The sequence below is a fragment of the Acanthochromis polyacanthus genome, chromosome 3, assembly GCF_021347895.1.
Source record: "Acanthochromis polyacanthus isolate Apoly-LR-REF ecotype Palm Island chromosome 3, KAUST_Apoly_ChrSc, whole genome shotgun sequence".
Classification (NCBI taxonomy): domain Eukaryota; kingdom Metazoa; phylum Chordata; class Actinopteri; family Pomacentridae; genus Acanthochromis; species Acanthochromis polyacanthus.
In genome coordinates this window covers 12,569,069-12,588,375 of record NC_067115.1, presented here as the reverse complement: position 1 = coordinate 12,588,375, position 19,307 = coordinate 12,569,069, and the positions used below count along the sequence as shown (strand labels likewise).

At 40.1% G+C, this 19,307-nt stretch overlaps 1 protein-coding gene across 1 annotated transcript in view; it reads left to right on the top strand.

The window, feature by feature from the left end:
• LOC110966291 (G protein-coupled receptor kinase 4-like) overlaps positions 1-19,307 on the top strand; it is a 54,163-nt gene that overhangs the window by 26,447 nt on the left and 8,409 nt on the right. The window contains 7 exon segments of the mRNA XM_051945075.1: positions 640-752; positions 1,812-1,889; positions 3,630-3,730; positions 10,532-10,624; positions 11,125-11,188; positions 11,474-11,614; positions 17,859-18,049. Of these exon segments, the coding sequence (XP_051801035.1) occupies positions 640-752; positions 1,812-1,889; positions 3,630-3,730; positions 10,532-10,624; positions 11,125-11,188; positions 11,474-11,614; positions 17,859-18,049 (781 nt within the window).

Sequence of the window (19,307 nt, the reverse complement as noted above, 5' to 3'; positions counted from 1 at the left end):
TCTGATGGCCTCTCCAGTCACATGAGTTAAAGACAAAGACAGTGCCATGCATTGGGCAATAATTTAATAGAATTGCAAGCTAATATTAAAGTCGAAAAACAATTATTCAATAAGAAGAAAAGAAATTGCTTTAATTACTCTGTGCCTGTGTAACATGCACTTTGTCAATGTTACACTTTGTTTAATGTACAGACTGAAAGTTTTTGTACTACTGACTTATACACGGAGTTTCCATATTAACTGTACCATTTTGCAGTTTATTATGGAAACCTTTGCTTACATTTTGTACTGTGCTGCATTATAGAACGATTTACAGTTGGTCAAAATAAAAGGAGATAATCATTTTGCCTGTTAGAGGGAAAGTAGACTAATCAGTAAAATTGTCGGTAGATAAATTGGGTTAGTGGCAGTCCCATTTATTTGAATAGTTTCTTAGCTTATTGGGTGAAATTATACAGTAATTCACAAAAAATTAAATGAAAGTCTAAAGAATGAGCATAATTTTTTGTTCCAGAATTGTATTTATGATTGTTCCCATCTGTGACCCCTCAGATCCACAGCTATGGTCTCATCCCCCAGTTTGAGGCTCACTGGTGTGTAATAACATTTCTTTTTCTGTCTCCCCTGTCATCTTCTCAGAGAGAGACTACACCAGCCTATGTGAGAAGCAGCCCATTGGTCGGCTATTATTCCGTCAGTACTGTGACACAAGGCCAGAGCTGAAGCGCTGCATTGAGTTTATGGATGCCGTGGTAAGACTTTGACCGTGAACCTATTGCACCGCATAATCCTATATGTTCTTACAGCTCTCCCTCTATCTCTCAGACCCTTTTTCACTTCCCTGTTTTTGTTTCTCCATCTGCCTGCAATCTCTCCGATGAGATCAGCCTGTACCGAGCCCTGCAGGACAAGGAATAGGAGAGGAAAGTCAGCACAAAGTCCTCTGCCTGCTCTTGGCAGCAGTGCGAGGAGGGCGTAGGGGGTGATTAGCGACTTAGACAGGCTGTCAGGGAGCGGACCCCTCCTCTTCCTCCATGCGCTGCTCCATGAGGTCAAGCCCACGTCAGAGGCAGGTCCCCTGGGTGAGCAGCCGAACACAGGCCCAAGCTTGTGTCTCGGCCCCTGGTGGTATGCGCGAAAGGAAAACAGGGGAGAATCATGCTTATTTAATGAGATCCTACATTAGTCTTTGTCAAGGTAGGCAAACATGCACATACATGTACCAGGAATCTCACACACACACCGACTTACAAAAATGCACAAAATATAACGAGCAGCTTTTTGGTGCTGAACATGCAGTGCTGATCCCCCTCTTCCCTCTGAGGACTTCGTGTTAAAGCCGTGATGCAGAGTAGCACGGCTCAGGCCCATTTCTCTCCACAGAGCTTGTTTTCAAACAAAACACATGACTCGAAGCAGCCAAACCCCAGAGCATCACTATGCACACAGCCATATTTGACCAAAAAACACAATGTGTGATAGTGCGATGGGACAAGACGTCATCCCGGGAGGTGACACGTGAAGCATGAAGAAAGACCCGTGGTTACCAATTTACCGTCCTCAGTAAGAAGAGATAATTTGACACTGCTAACATGCCAGTATTTTTTTTTATCAGTGCTTATTTCTGTTTTCATTTAGTTCTCTTTTTGGTTTCTTATTAACCCACTACCCTTCTGTCTTCCTGTTTGTCTCAGCCTTCCTCTCTGAATGCTGGTACCCGTCTCCCTCTGACCGTATTTGGAGAGCTTTTAAAGATGGCTGAACGAGCATGGCCTGGTGTGGTCGCTCACTCTTGTGTTCTTCTCTCGCAGGCCATGTACCAGCTAGCTCCTGATGAGAAGAGGAGGGACTGCGGACTGAATGTTTTAGACACATACTTTAATAATGGGGTAAGAAGCACAAACATGCTTCCTTCATTACAGAGCTGGCTGACATGGTCATATATTATATTGATCCTGGTTTGAGATCATATGCAGAAAAGCATGTTAAGCATTCCAGTCAATGATTATCTGTTTGAATTTTATGAAATCTATTAGAAATTGTGATTTAACTGTATTGGTTTATTACTTTGCTTACTTTTGTTCCGACTTTCATAAATTCCTAGTCACATATTTTTTTAGTGATGTGATATGAGACGGTACTTATCCATGATGTAAAACCAATAATAGGTACTACCTGTAACTCAACCTGTAAGGATGAGACTGTTTTCACCTCTTTTTTTGTTTCTCTTAATTGGTGCAATGAGGATAATTGGTTAAGGCTTTAACCGAGCAATATTTGTGGGTGAAATGATGAGGCACACACAGCTATAGCTCTTTCTATCTCAGATCATCAGGGGTCTTCTTGACTATCTCTGATTTGCTTGAATTTATTTATTTTTATCAAGTATGGATATTCAAAATGATGTCTGTGATATTTTCGCCTGATACATCTAGTACATATCAGTCATTTTTTTCTTTAAAAATTGCCTGTCAACCCGCTTTATTCCAAACTACGTTTAAATATCAGTATCGCACAAACTATTAAAGATAGAAGCCTGATATTCTCAGTTTTTTCTCATCGTGCCGTTGGTTCAGAATCTAGATGGATCAGTTGGTCTTGAAGGCCAAGTTTGTTCCCAATGAAACACAAAGCAAGACCAGACTAGAAAAATCCAGCGATCCCTACAGATCTATGCATCTGGTCATCCGAATGACCTAATGCAGGAATAATTTCCAAATAAATTAGACAAAACTGCATGAACGTTTCAAACCGAGTTTTACGTCGACAAAGTGGGACTCAAAAATGAAAAATATTCCCATCATCCCAAAGTATTTCGTACTCAAAGTGTACCATATGTTGGGTTTTTTTTGTGTTATTGTGGCATGCAGCTACATATGGTTCCTGAATTGTCTTTTTTTTTAGTTAATGCGTGCTCAAAAATAGGTCTTTTATAACACCTTTCTTTTTATTTTCATATTTTTCAACTCACCCATAATCAGAAATTATTTCTCCTACTTGCCCAATACTGCAGATTCTAAATCAACGGTGTGATTTGAAAAAAATGGTGAAAATTTCACACTTTTATCTTTAATAGTTTGAGATATTGTCATTCAAAGTAGCCTCAAAATTCAATGTGCAAAAAATGTGGCGAAAGTTTGTCAACACGTAGTATTTAAAATTTCATATGTCAAGCTAAAATTTCAGTAATACTTTTAGAAATGTCCATATCAAATAAGAGATGGTCAAGCATAATTTATCCTCAAAATGTGATAATTTGACATGGAATGACCATTACCAGTAAAGGAGCCAGTCTTTATTTTATTACAAGGTAGAGTAAATTAGTGCACTCTTGTGTAAATGTCTAAATGTGCCACCACACCAAAACAAAGACATTATTTGGTTCTTTAGGTTCACACTGGAGTGAAGTTTCTCACCACCTAAATGAAAGTTTGTGTTAAAACCAGTCAGAACAGGCAGTGTGACGGTCCAGGCAGGACTGTGGAGGTTCAGAAGCAGAAATAGATGAGTTCTGACTCTGGTTTTGATCTGTTTAATGATCTCTGACAGAGTACAGCCACATTACACCGCTCGCTCTCTCCCCGTCTGTCTGCCTCACACTCTGTTTCTGTGTCTCTTTAACTCTCAAGTCGGCCGCCCATCTGCCTGACATTCCACAGGATGTCGTCGCTGGGTGCCGGGAGAGGTTAGAGCAGAGTCCGTGTAAGGAGCTCTTCAATGACTGCACCAAGTAAGTCTCTGAATTGACCTGCTGGAACGAGTTGCGGCTTTTCTGCACTCAGACGGTCAGTGAAACATTAATAAGGGGCGTATAGATGGAGTTGTTTTTCATTTATGATCGAGTGCAGTGGCAGCAATACAGTCCTGTTCCCTCAGAGAGTAAATGTGTGTTTGTGGACCGGTACGCCCTGTCACTGGTCGTGATGAGGCAGCTGGCACCTGGACTGCAGTAGTACACACACATAAACACACATAAACACACACATGCGTGCACAGTGCAGCCGAGTGAAAAAAGAGCAGTGGGCAGAGAGAGCATCCGGATGCTTGGCATGAAAACAACAGCCACCTCAGTGTTCCCCACACACACACAAACACAGGTTTACAAACACGCATGCACACACACACACACACACACACACACACACACACACACACACACACACACACACACACACACACACACGGTCACACGCTCTTGCAGGTGTTTCTGCTTCCTGTACCGAGAGCCAGGAGAAGCAAACAGACCCGTGATTATTACCCCCAAATGTACTTCTCATTGCACATATGCACACACATGCACATGCCTCAGCGTAACTTTGTATTACTCCAATAATTTAACTCTGTCACACTCGGTTTCTGCTGCTGCTGAACGTCAGATCCATGATATATGAGGAAATGTATAGACAAATGCAGTCATAGTTATGTTAAATTATCAGTGCATTATATTTCCTCTAATCTGATTCGCTGATAATTACTCTGAATACCTACCACCGGTCTGTGTGTTGATCAGCTGAAACTCTTGTCAGATGCCACTGGTTCTTGTATTTATTCTCAGATTAATTAAATTAGGTTTATGGTATGTGTCCACAAAAGCATTTTGGAAGCACTGGACACTTATTTTATTGTGTTTAACCTTCATTTAACCAGAAGGAAAAAAATATTTTTTGAAGGAATACCTAGCCAAGAAGGCACACCACTATAGAGCTACAAATTGAACATGACACAAGAAACATGGGATAGAAGTAAAACCTATGAACAACCAGGGGATTAGGATGCCCAGGATGAATAGCAAATGCATGTTGGATGTATGACTGTATAAATGATTGAAAGGCTGACTTCACCTGATTGGACAAAACTGGTAGGTTTTTCAATGGAACCAGCATCGAAGCTTGTTTGTTTCTCTCTCATTCTGGAAGCAGTTCACTAAAATGTGTTTCTGGACAAATGGAAGATTCAAAATAAGCCATGCAGTTGGAGAATCAGTCTTAATTTTCGATCAGCAACAGTTAATTTAAACATTTTGGGGGGTTTTCAGAGGTTGCATTGGATGACTGCTGACATAGACAATGATTAGGAAGCACAAAAATGAGCGATTCAGTGGACTATTAGACTGGGAGTAGAAGTAGAGAACCCATGTGTAGAGCATTTCCAAAGCTGTGCTGAATTAGTCATCATCGCCTTGTGCTGATAATATGTAACAAAAAAGGAAAGTTGGACGGAGCTTTTATGATTGGCATCTGAAGTTCTATCTTCAGGATGTTTGTCACCCCTAATCTAACAGTGCATATGTACACACATGCATCATGAGGGCTATAACTCAAGATTATCTATTTTTTTTAAATCAAGTAGTTTTTTTATTCTATAAAATGTCAAAAACTGTTAAAAATGTCGATCTGTGCTTCCGAGAGCCCAAAATGACATCCTTTAATCTCTTGTTTTGTTCACTGAAACCAGAAAACATTCAAACTTAAGAAGCCAAAATTGGGAATTTTTGACTGTTTTTAAAAATTAAAAAAATCACTCAAACCAATGAATCAACTGTCAGGACAGCTGGCTCTTAATTTAACAGCTGACAGTTAATCATGTGTGTATGTTTTGAAGAGGTTTTATTTTTTTCACAACTCTCTTTCTCCATGTCTACTGTTGCTGTGCCTTATAGTGCATTTTAATGTATTTCACCAAAATGACTTTTCCGGGTTTGTACAACTTTACTTTAAAACCACAGAAGGAGAATATATGACATAAGTATATCAGGTGAATGTACAAAATGTGCAGCAGGGCACTCGATAAATCAGTCGGCTTCAATAAAAACAGACCCATGTTTCCTTGGTCTTGGAAAAAGCTGAATTTCTGCACAGTGTCAGCTTCCAGCCACACAGGCAGACGGATTTGGGCTGGAAACGCTGTGACCAAGCTCTGATTCACTTGAGCCTCCGTGGGGAATACCGGAATCTCTGAGAAGGAACTTAGGAGAAGTGGGAATCATAGTTGGGAAAACACTCCGTTGTGTCCTCAGCCTGCACTCTTGTTTTGGCAAAACACATCCAGAGAGCTGTTGGATTTCTAAAATCAATAACCCATATGGTTCAGAAGTTTTAGTTAGCGAGTTCTAGTGGCTGTGAGGGACAGATGCACTGCTGCCAGATGAATTTTTCTCAGGGGTTTCCCAGACCAGATGATTGTAATCAAGTTTATCTTAAGCTTGTTCACATATTTTAATTTTCCATGTGCTGGGAGGATTTGCTTGAGGCTGAGAACCAAAGAGAGCAATGCAGACACACAGCAGAAGGTGTGTGTGAGACGCAAGAAGACGGCAACTTCAGCTGCAGAAGGAGGCTGAGCAGGGAAATGTGCTTTGTGTTTGAAAGGGGAAAGGGGTTAAAGGTGAGCACAGCACACACCTGTCCCCTCTCTTTGGCATCTGAGGTCATGGTCTGGTGGCTCAGTTTCCTTCCCTTCTGCATACCAAAAAGTGCACTGAGGAGAGCAGGGAAGTGCTGCAACGGAGAGGAAGACCACGGCGCTGTGCTCCACACTTTGCCGATGTGGGAAGCACACCATCTGCTCCATTCACATTTCTTGACTGGATTAAAAACTGAGCAAGCGATGAAGTGATGCGCCAGCAGAAAGCTCAGCATGGGGGGGAAATCCACAGAGAGCAATGAAAGGAGAATTTGGGAAAAACTGAGGAGAGAAAATGGAAAGAGCGTTTAAGAGCGAAACGGCAAAACATAGAACCACGCAGGCACGTGTTGCAGCCTTGCAGATGTTTTTCAATGGGATTTCTGTCCAAGTTTGGTCATCACTCCTTCCTTCCACTATCATTTTTTATTTTTATTATTCCGTCATGCAATTTTGATGTTATTTGAATTTTTTTCTTTTTCTTTTATTCCGATGTGTAATTCTGACCGAGAGCTTACTCACTTTCTTTTTTTCTCAGAGGGGAAAGCCTGTAGGAAAGCATGGTGCTGCACGTGGTAACGTGACTTTTGGCAGAGCTGCACTCCCACCAACAGAAATATATTAGCTCACTCATGGATTTTCTTGTGGAACATACGGTTATGTCATAGCAAAGAGTAGAGCGTGGCCCTTTTTCGTGTCTGTGTATCGTGGTGTTTTGTGCATCGCCTGTCTTGACAAAAGTCTCTGTGCTGGTTTTTCTTTCCCTTTTCTTTCTGTCTATCACTCCCTTTGTGTAACAAAAGCCATATTGTAGCCGGGTTTATTTCTGCTTCTGCTGATATCTGTCTGTGGCTCTGCTCCAAGCCAGGCACCGCTAGGCTCCTGCCTTCCTGAAGCCTCTTACAGGCCCTTTGATCTGATAATTGAACATGGACGAGAATCTGAACTTTATTTTCAGTGTTATTTCATTATTTCGCCCATTGTTTAATGACAGAACTGAGTAATAACTTGGTGCAAAGGAAAACTAAATCAAGTAAACTTCAATGAAAACATGGTGTTCTATGTGTTTAGGGTGAAGTGCAGTTTGAAGGGGATTTTTAAATGAGGTTTTATGGACATGATTTTAGTACAATCTCCTCTAGGCTCAGAAAAAACAAAGGACAGATTGATAAAATCCTGTTGCTGCTACACTCCTTTTGCAAACAACTGAGATTTTATCAGGATAGATGGACATTCATCTCATGTAGAGACAACCAAGTCCCATAATGACATAACTCAGTTTTCTTTTACACAGCCGAGGGTGCTTCCCTTGTGGAAATTCTCGACTCTCGAGCCTTGTGCCAAGAACAGCTACTCCAGCGCTGTTGGTAACCACAGGCAGCTTTCCTTGTCCTCCTTAGTGATGAAGTAATTTTAAACTATGGTCAAGGAAAATCTCGAGGCCAAATATGAGCATCTCTTTGAACATTTGGGTGCTAGAAGAAGGAACGTCTGCTGTAACTCTGGTCTGTAGTCATGTGTTGTTGGCTGGTAGATGAGATGGTGATTACGCTGGTCGGCAGTCGTCAAAGCAGTACCGGCGCGATGTTTATTATTTGTTCAGGAATAGCACAGCTTACCTCACAGGCGTTCTGCGTCGGAGATGATTGCAGTTCTCTTAGCTAGGAGAAACTTTCCATGGTCCTGTGTCTGATAATTTTGCAGTATGTTGAAGTGTAGAGTTGAACAAATCCCAAACTGCTTTTATGTTTTAAATCCCTTTTCCTTACGTCTTCTTTGGATGTGAACATGTAACATTGCTGTTTATACAAATCTGTTAAAGTGGCAGATTCTGTCATTTAAACATGGGTCATTTCTCTAAACAAAACATTTGTCTTACAGCTAGCAATGTACAGTACATAATAATGCACTCATAAACAACAGCTTAAATCTAAACTGTGTCCAAATAACTAAAAGCTCAGTTTATTTATGGTTTCCTATGCACTGACTGTTCTTATCTATGTATGATGATATTGTAACTGCGACTATACCGGCATTAAAAATTAAAATATCCATAACCTGAAGAAATGATTTAACTGGAGCTGATAACTATAACTCTGTGACAGCTCACCTGTCTGTGGGGAAGAAAAGTTCAGTGGGACTTTCTGTTCAGTCCTGATCGATCCTGTCTCAATGTCAAGGATAATTTGTGTTTCTGAGTGTAAATGTGTGGAACTTTCTTGGTTTAGAGTCACTCAAATGGATCCTGCTGCTGTTTGAAGCTGCAGGAATTTACTAAATTCAGAGGAAAGACTCCTTTAAAACACTGGAAGCTACAAACTAAACTGCAGATTCTGTTTTACACTTGAAGTCTCATTAATCTGACCTGTCATTATGGTAAAATTTCACTTGGATCAACATTTCAGTTTGTAGATGGGAAATTAAGGGGTAAAGTGACAAACCCTAACCCTAAGAAAGCTGTTTTGTCATTTTGGCTGTGACTTTTGTGCTCTTTGTGTTGAGTTTGGCCCTATATTGATGCTGCAGTGCAGAAAAAGCCTTACCCAAATTGCATCCGAACTACTTTGTAATCTTTTCTGTGCCTGTATGTTAATGCAACTCCATGCATGTTCAGAGGTAAGCTGTGTTGAAACTGATATAGAAATGTTACTAGGTCCAACCTAGTAACATTTGTCATCTGAACTTTTATAGAAAGGTGAACAGATTTCCGATTCAGACGATGATAAGGATGACACGGTTGCAATCAGATAGACGGAAAGGTGTGAATGAAAGATGATCAAGCTGCAGACGTACTGAAAGAAATCTTTAGAAACCTGATAGGATTGTTAATACCAATGGGTCGACTATTTATTTATTTTTATACTCTAACCATCGCTGCAGTACATCTTTTGTGGACAACACAATTAGTATAATTTAACAACATGAAAACTACATTATGTGTGCAGTAAAGTTATAGTCTGCGATTCTGGATAAAGATCATTGATATGTAAAAAGTGCAGGAATAGTGTTGTGTGGATTAGTTTGAGTCACATTCTTTGTTTCCCACTTACAGAGCCAGGGTTGTGTCCTCCACACTAGATTTTTATTTTTTGTTTCAGTACACACAGAACAGACTGCTAGCAGGTCATGATTTTGACATAAAGTGCATTTGGTTTGAATTGCCTACTGCACCTTTAAGCCTTATGTACTTGAGTTCAGAATGATGATAGAGAAACTGCTGATCCAACTCATCTGCCATCTGACCTTCCTCTGTTCACATATGTTATCTGCCAACACTGAAAGCAGGGACAGTAGATTTTTAAGACGCCATGGTAACCACATAATGTTTGCTGACCTCTACTACTATTTTTTTCTTTTATCTCAAAACCTTGAAGCAACTTTAGATCCAGTTCAGTTCATGACTGATACACAAGTGTTAAAGAGGACACTGTTTAAGTCAAACAACATCTGTGGTGAGAGCAGATAAAAAAGGACACTAATATATGAGGCTGACATGTCGAAGAGTCTTGTCCAAACAACTCTCAGCGTGCGGTCAGGAGACTGTAACCTTTCATGACCCCACGGAGAGCTTTATGTTCTGTGGGTGTTCGGCTTTTTGTGTGTCCTTGTGTGTATATGATATAATTGGGTAGATCGGGAGTGACTCACATCCAAGTTCACGTGCTGGATAAGGTGAGATTATATGTTCCGTTCTATAAATAAAAAAAGGTTCCCCTGAAGTTCCCTGTTTCCTGGTCAAACTGAGTGGAATGTCTCTGTTCAAAGTCATTTTTCATTTTTCACGGTGGTAAATCGGCACCGAGTTCTTTCCGTCTTTCCTCTGTGAACTACTTTGAACAGTAGCAAAGCCAGCAATCGCCAAACACACACACGCAAACTCACAAATGTGCAAAAACAAATGTAATTCAGGGGGTGGTCAGTCCAAAGGATGTATGTTTGTAGCTATTGTAAAGGTTAAAAGGCTTTATGTACCGGGGGAAACACAGGTTAGTCAGCAAGAAATCCTGCATCCGCTTGTGTTTTATGTTTTATTTTTTCCTGGCATGCTCGTGACATGTACATCGTTACATCCTTATTATGTGATTAAAATGATCACCATCCCTCTTTCTCCCTCCCTCCCTGCCTCCAGAATAGTTCGTGATTATCTGAGTGGAGCTCCATTTTCCTCCTACCAGGAGTCCATGTACTTCTCTCGCTTCCTGCAGTGGAAATGGTTGGAGAGGTGGGTAGTCACTGCAGGTTACACACTCTTGGTAAAGCAAACATGCAAACCATTCTTACATAAAACTGACACCTGTGACCTTATACACATCAAATATTCCCTGATCGGCCTTCATTCTGTGTGATTGCTAAGGGCAGCAATCTCTGTTTTGAACTGCTGGCAATGAAAATGGCTAATAAAACGGCAAAAGAAATGCTTAAAACAGCAAGAAGTAAGCATTTTAGTATATTCAGACTAGTAGAGGGAGCAGTATTTGCACCAAAGCACAAAGGTGCTTCTGCCAATCAGTGTTTCTATGTGAGTGGTTAATAATTGATGATGCTTTGCATAATGGCTGGGAAAACAGAGCAGGGTGGAAACAGCAGTCATCAGGGTGGATTAATAATATATTAGACCATTACTCTGTCTGCAACCTCACATGGTCTGCGAGAATGACAGAAACCATCAGTTATTTCATGTCTCTTCTTTATTTTGTCTTTTCTCTTTTTTCATCCATGCAGGCAACCAGTAACCAAAAATACCTTCAGACATTATAGAGTACTTGGAAAAGGTGGATTTGGCGAGGTAAGTGTCACCAGAATCAGGAAATAAAGCTTGCAGTTCTAGTTAGAAAGGGATGTTATTTTACATATTAACTTTGGGTAATGAGTTAAGCTGCTTCCTTTAACCTTAAGAGTTAGCTAATGGAGTGATGTTTGCATCTCCAGTGATGATGGGTGGAGAAATCTGTTCTGTGACATATTAGCTTCCATTAGTTACGGTTTTTAAAGCGTGCGTGTGTGTGTATTTATAAATGTTTTATTATGTGCATGTGTGTTTGATCACGTTTCCTCGCTGCTTGTTTTCCAGGTTTGTGCCTGCCAAGTACGTGCCACCGGTAAGATGTACGCCTGTAAAAAGCTGGAAAAGAAACGAGTGAAGAAAAGAAAAGGTGAAGCAATGGCACTAAACGAAAAACGCATTTTAGAAAAAGTTAACAGTAGTTTTGTAGTAAGTACTACCTTTTTCTTATTCAACCTTTCAACAGAATTGTACCTTGTTTTTGTGTGTCTGTGTGCGAGCGAGTGTGGATGCATGTCTGTGAGAGGATTGTTGGTTGTGGCTCCGGGATCCTGCAAATGAAATTGAAAGGCATGTTTGCAAAGGCTGTCAGTCAGCTGTTACAGGCAGTCGCTGCGGCTTGACTTCTGTTTGTTTAATGAGCCCCTGAGTGGCAGTGGAAAGACACAGGATGAGATAAAACTGTAAAATGGAGAAAATGTCACATGATGTTATTGACCAGTGGCAGGTGACGGCAAACTGCGGGGAAGTAAGTCAGATTTGGCAAATATTTCCCCAAATCCAGCTGGTCTGGTTAAATCTGCAATCAAGTAAACCTCGTGTGTTGCAAACATGCCGATTTCCATTTTTATTTGGAGCATGCTGGTAGCCTTCAGTCATTCGTCAATGTGTTCTAAAATCTGCTTTGTTGACGTAATTTTTAGTGAAGTGTTTTAAAGGAAGCTTCTGTTCTAATGATGAAGTGGTGTTTCAAAGTCATGTTGGAGCACACCAAAAATGACGCCACAAGTGAGAAAATAAAATATTCACGGTTCTCATAATGTGCTTTAAATTCATATACGTGTTTGAAGTGCTTGAAAATCCAATCATGACAAAAGCATATGCCATACAATCCCCAAAACTGAACCCTAAAACCCCAAAATTGCCAAATTTACACCATTTGTCAAAGTCAGAAATAGAAAGAATAGTCAGATTTTCAACTTTGTCATGGTCCATGAAGTATTCATCTGTGTTGCATTGTTCCAAAGGGAAACTGGGCCAAATCTAAAATTTAAACCGAAATATTTCATCGAAATCACCGCTGTGTCCGACAGTTATGGATGCAGATTCAGTGACTTTTCAGCTACACTGCAGGTTGTGTTTGTACAGAGCAGATAAGACACAAGTACAGAAACAAATGAAAAATGGAAAATATTTGTAGTATTTAAAGTCACCCGGGGGCACTTGAAAAAATATTGTACATGTTGAATCCAGGATTTTTCTTTTCATTTTTTTGGTAAATCAAGTCATGAAATGTGAAAACCAATTCAACTGTTGAAAGAAACATTTATGTGTTTTGACATTACATGTTTGTTATCCTGCACAAATGACATATTTGAAGTCTTTCTATTTCCAGCCATGGTTTCTATGGAGAGGCAGGACTTTTAATTGCACTGAAAAATGAACCCACAGTGAGTAAAAATGTTAGCCTAGCCGCGCTAGACAACCCACGGCAACGAATTTAATTCTCTGCCAGGGTGGGTCTAGTTACCCTCCATAAGGCTCCAGGTTGGATTCTCCTAAAACTGGCCGGACGAATCACCATGAAGTGTAGAGTCAGAAGGCGGGCGTAAGTAAGTGACGACAGAGGCGCGACGATTCTGACAGAAACAACCGGAAACAACTAGCCTAGCCGCGCTAGACAACCCACGGCAACGAATTTAATTCTCTGCCAGTGTCGACAACAAAAACGACAACAGTCGTTGAGCTCCATTAGCACCAACTCTGAATAATCTTTCTGTTAACATGTCTGTAATATACTTGAGCTTCACCCATTGACTGTATAAATAAGGCTTCACCGAACTACCGCATCCTCTGATTTCCGGCGCTCTAGGAGCCTATTCGTTGCACTGATTGGTTGTATACCTACCCAATTGCTGCAGAGTGATTTGATAGACAACCTTTTAGCCCGCCTCCCTCCCTGTCGAGCGTGCCTAGACCCTTGTGCCTTCAGAACATGGGTCTAGCATGGCTAGGCTATAAACATGTGTCCTGAGGGGGAAAAAAAAAACAGAGACTGCTCGATGTTCAGAGTGTTAAGGTGCATTGACTGATTCACATCATCAGCTCACTCACTGAGTAGCATGAGATAATAGTTACTAGTAGCTGCTGGTAGCTTTGAACAACACAGTGAAATAAAATATTTTGTCAGCAAAGCCAGAGTTAACTAGCAAAGATGAAAACTAGGAAAACATCTATGCTATTCGTGCTCATTGGCCTACACTTATTACATCAATGGTATCATTTATTACTAGCTAGATGTCTGGCTGGTGATATTCTGCACATGTATGTAAAGATGCATGCATTCCATAAGCGCACTCCGGTACCAAACAAACAGCACAACATCTCTGGATTGGTAGTTAAATATTTGTGTTTTTTACAGACATGTCTGATTGCAGGAAAAATAACACAAATACTTCGACAGCCACTTGGATCACACTGTTTGTGCTGTTTCCTGAATTCAGTGATTGACTACTTACACTACTTACATTTTACATTCTACACACTGTCAGCTTCAAATTTAATGCGCAGAGCCCTTTTTTAAGTGCTTTTAACATCTGCAGTCATGTAAAAGCTGCATGATACAGTATTATCCAGAACAGGAAATTTAAGGAACTAGAAGCATCAATCTGAGAAACGATATGAAACTGTTTCACAATACCGTTCCTTTAGTAGGAAACGGTATTGAAACTGCTCTTCCTGGTAATCTAACCAAGGTAAATTCACAGCACAGTTGCTATTAGTCATGTTTAAGTGGTAAAAACATAACACTGTGGTGTTTCGGTATGTGTGTTCTCTCATGCATGCGCATTTTTCATAAAAATTTGAGACACAAATTGCATTTCAGCAGAGTAACTGCATGAGGCATAAAGTAGTCCAGTGTCCTTGCTCTGAGCATGTGTGCCAGAACGTAAAAAGAAAAAAAAATCATTACCCTGCCACTGTACTGCTGTGCCTCCAGCTCTTAATGGTGGCGTTGCTTATTTTCCTGTGGAGGATTTCTATAAATTGAGCCGTAGTCGTGAGTAAGCGGTGGTTTTTGGCTGGCATGACACTACCAAGCTTGATGGCTTTTTAGGGAGTCACCTAGCTTTTTATTTCTTCCATGCTGCACTGAAGCACAGAGGGAGAAATCTGCAGCTGTCATGATTCACATGTGACATGATGTATGATAGGAACCGTTCACGATCTCACAGAAACAAAAAGACTAACATGAGGTGCAGGATTTGGCATTTGCACGTTTTACAATATGATCCATTCTTCCTCTTTTTGTCTTTGTAATAGTACAAACAACAGTACCTGAAGTAGCTCTCTGATTTTCTTTATTCTCCTCTCAGCACTTCTCTAATTTAAAAATGGAAATAGTTGTATTTTCATGCTGCTTAACTACAGTGTGTTGACATCAGGAGTCAAACGCAATTGGAAAACTAGTGATGTGTGCTTCTCTTTCCATTTCATCCCACTGTACACACAAACACATCTCAGGTACTCAGGCAGGAAAAGAAAGCTTAGCTTTGGCTCAGTGTTGTGTTTCCTTAAAAAAATTTGATTGTTCCAAAGACAACACAATTACAGCAAGTGCTTGTTTAACATTCTTGGAACCATAGCGAGGAGTGGGTGCATGTAAATGTCTGCTCTGTGGGTCTGTGTGCAGTGTGCACTTTGCATACGTGCACATACTGTGAAACACCGTGCCACTGTTCAGCTGTGACAGACCTGTGGTATCGATCTGTGGTACAGTCACCTGGATTGTACGTGAGCAGAGCCACAAAGCCTCCATGTCCTCCATTTGAATGTAATGGACATGTTTGAGTTGTACTATCTGTTGGATTAATTGGTTTCTGATGCAGTGTGAGCTGTGTTGTGCATCCTTGTTTTCAGTGAGTCATGGCAGAAGCATGTGTATGGGCATGCATGTACACGCACGCACGCACAAGCTGGAGTGGGCTTGTTATAGAACCTCAGACTTGCAGCTCTTGTCACCTGGGATTGACACATGATTCTGTGTGTGTGTTAGTTGTCGGTGCTGCAGGCAGAACTGATGACTCTTCATGTGCCTCTCTACCTACGAGAGCAACTCTGTTGCCTGGCAACACTGACCAAACAGCGGTAGCAAGGAGAAGAGTCAAGTGCTCTCTCAAACCCCTCATTTCTCTCTCTCTCGCTCGTTATTCTTCTTTACCTTTTTGTGATCAGTGCATACTATTAGTGCTAGCTTTACTGTACGTTTTCACCAGGAGCCCATCCACATATTCTGTGTGGGTGTGTATATGCGTATGTGGCACACAGGGCTGGGTGACCCTGCTCAAAAATCTGCAGCCGCTGAGAATAAGGTAGAACTGCTGTGCTTGGATGTGGATTTGACTCACTAGCATTTGAGTTTTGGTGATACTGGTGCCAAAATGATGAGGTTAAATGCAAAATAAGTCCGATTTATAGTTTTACCCTCTAAACCCCCACTTTCATTTGCTTGCTCACATTTTTTCTCCCTGTAGGCTCATTGTTTACTGCAATATAAATCCCTGCACCTCTATGGAAACAGCATAACCATGGCTACGAGTAGGAATATGTCATTTCTGCAGCATAAGAAAATTCTGATTAAAAATACATTGTGTCCACAGGTTTACCAGTACTGAGGGAAAGTGGTGACTCTACGTGTTATGATATTGTACTACTCAAAATTTTCATTTGTTTCGATACTTGTCTATAAGCTCTGTGTGAACACTGCCTGCATTTCAGCCCAGCTCAGCTATAAATCCCAGACTTAATGTCACAGGACTGTTGACAGCTGAGTCACCAACTGCTTCATTATTGCAATGAGGTACACAGAATTCTTGTGTGTTTCTTTTTTAACTGAATCTTGTTTGTGTAAATTGATTATTTTTGGCAATTTTTTAAAAATGACTCATATAAAGTAAAATTACTCCCAAGTATAGATTTAGTCATGTTTGCTGACAAAAGGTGAAAATCTGATGATTCTTTTTCAAGCTTTTTGCTTTGGTAAATGGTTGATCTCACTATTTTTTCATTCTTTGAAATTTTAATGAATAACATCCGTATTAAGCATTTCACTGGGTTCCGGGGCTCTAAAGGATATTTTTTTCTTTACAAAGAAGCTTTAAAAACAAACAAACAAAAAAAAAACAATCATGAAGGTCAATTATTGTGTCATATAATTACACACAGTGATTTGAATCTGGCTTAAATATACGATTGAAGACCATTTGAGCAGTTTCAACACTTGCTTTCATTAGCTGTGATCCAAATTACATAGTTGACACCATAGACGCCACAGATGAGCAAAGCTGATTATGATCTGCATACCTTTTGAGAGTAAGGGCATTTGTTTTTTAAAAATATTACAATTTGATTGCCTTATCACAGCTTAACTATGAATTGATTCAAATCAAAATTTCAATTTGAAACAATGCAATTAGCAAATCCCTAAAGCTGCAGTTTTGTTATATATTACATATTCCATTAAGTTTAAACTGTCCTATCAGTGGTTTTATAAATTTATGCTCCATTATAAGAAAATCGCAAGAATAAAATAAATAATGGCATTCAGGCTATATAGGAATGCAAGTGTATTAGGAAAGAAAAAACGATCAGTAAAAATAAATGTAGAGATCTAAAGGAGCTGTAGCTGTGTCCATATTAAAAAAAAGATGAAATCTAAGCAAATACCACTGGAGTAGATGTTAGTGAACCCTATGATTGCACTACTTAATACTTTGAGCTTCTTTCATTATTGAGAGACTTTTGGAAAATGTAAAATTTTGTGAATTTTAATGAAAATTTGGACTCTAAGTGGTGGTAAATTGAGTAGATTTGTCCAGTGCTAATGTATAAACAGGATTTTAAACACCTGCATGAAAGACTTTTTGCCTTGACCTCTAGTGCAGATTTGTGTGTTTGTTTAGGTACTGTATGCATTTATATGTGCTGTCCACTTGGCCTATAAGACTATTTCCCATCCCCTCTTGTGGTCTGTGTCTGACTACATGCTCCATAGCAGATGGAATTCCTCCTGATGGCAGCAACATCCTGCTTGTACTCAACAGCACATCGGCACACTATACACTATGTGTCACTGACCCACAGGGACGAGGGGAAGAGGGGAGGCTGGTGGGAAAAGGGTGATAGATGGTGGGATTAATGAGAGAGAATGGTTTTCCACATGTGTTATGTCTTTCTTTATCTTTGTGTACATTCCTGATGTTCCATGTGGGATAATGGATGATTATTTGGGACATTTAGCAAAGCAAATTAAGTAATCATGCTCCTCTAGCCACTCTGTCTCTTACCATATATCTTCCCTTTCTTCCTATTCCTCACCAACTCCTTTCTTCTTGCCTTTGTCCTCACCTCCCTCTTCACACTTCCCTAAATTTGCCCCCCACCAACTCTCCAGGTTAGTTTAGCTTATGCCTATGAGACCAAGGATGTGCTGTGCCTGGTTCTGACCATAATGAATGGCGGTGACTTAAAGTTCCACATCTACAACATGGGCAATTCAGGCTTTGATGAGCAAAGGGCCATTTTCTACGCTGCTGAGATCTGCTGTGGCCTTGAGGACCTGCACCGTGAGAGGATAGTCTACAGGTACGCTCAGTTTAGGTGTAGCTCAGGTGTAAATAGGGAAGCTGCCAAAGAATAGCAAGACACCTTCCATATGATGTATGTTGTTACTGCATCAGCAATAGAGGCTTTTGGATTTTCTTCTGTCTTTGTGGACTAATATTGTGAGTCTACCAGTAGAGCCTTACAGATACTAGATTTTTGGGACTGATGCTGCTGCTGTTGATTATTAGGGAGCAAAACAAGTACAATATCAACGCATATGCATATAATGTGTTAAAGTTAAATTGAAAATGGGAAATGAAAGTGTCAGTTTTAAATTTTTTAACTTTCCAACACTGCATTTCTCAAGCTAGCCAACTATTTACCATGAGGACACTGCTTGACTCCAACCGCAGTCTGCTCAGCTCTGCTACATGCGCTGCAAACAGTGCTGAGTATTGTTAACAAAAGAAACACTCTGCTGGACAAACTGAGGAATGACACCATTTATAAATAATACCAAGCATCGTTTCCTGCGTTATGCTTGGTAAATTTTCACATCTGTGCATATCAAACACAGATGTGAAAAAGTGATACCAACAAATCTGATCGGCTCTCCGTTATTGTTGTTCCTACAATAACATTACGTAGAGCTGCAATGATTAATAGTTTATTTGTCAGCTAATAAATTAATTGCCAGCTATTTTGATAAATGATTAATTACTTTTAGTATTTTTGGAGAAAAAAATCTCTGATTGCAGTTTCATAATTTGGATTTTTTTCCCGTCCTCTGTGTCAGCAGACAGAACATTGTTGGTGAAAAAATAGACATTTGAGGACGTAATCTTGGACTTTTTACAAAACAGCTAATCACTTAATTAAGAAAATAATCATTAGTTGCAGCCTTAGTGTAAGCTAGTTTGCACATAAGAGAATTTGTTCACAGCCGTAGACTGTATGTAAAAGATGTACCCAGCAAACTGTGCTGTCACATATTTGTTTATGGACTTCCATTGTGAAGCACTGAATTTAGAATTTGGCCATCACCATTTGGGTCTTTTGAAATCAGACAGGAGAAGCAAAGGCTCAATCTAACTAAGAGCTGGAGGGCACTTGGCATGCCTATATGGTAGTGACTCATCCATCTCAGTTGTAGCCCATGCTTAAACATTTATCATTTATCATCTATTTTATTCTAAATGGGACCATCATTTACAAAATGTTTCTTAAAAAATTAGAAAGAATGCAAGTTTAAGTCACTTTGGCGTTGGTTTCACTTTTCAGACCTGGAGACTCCTTC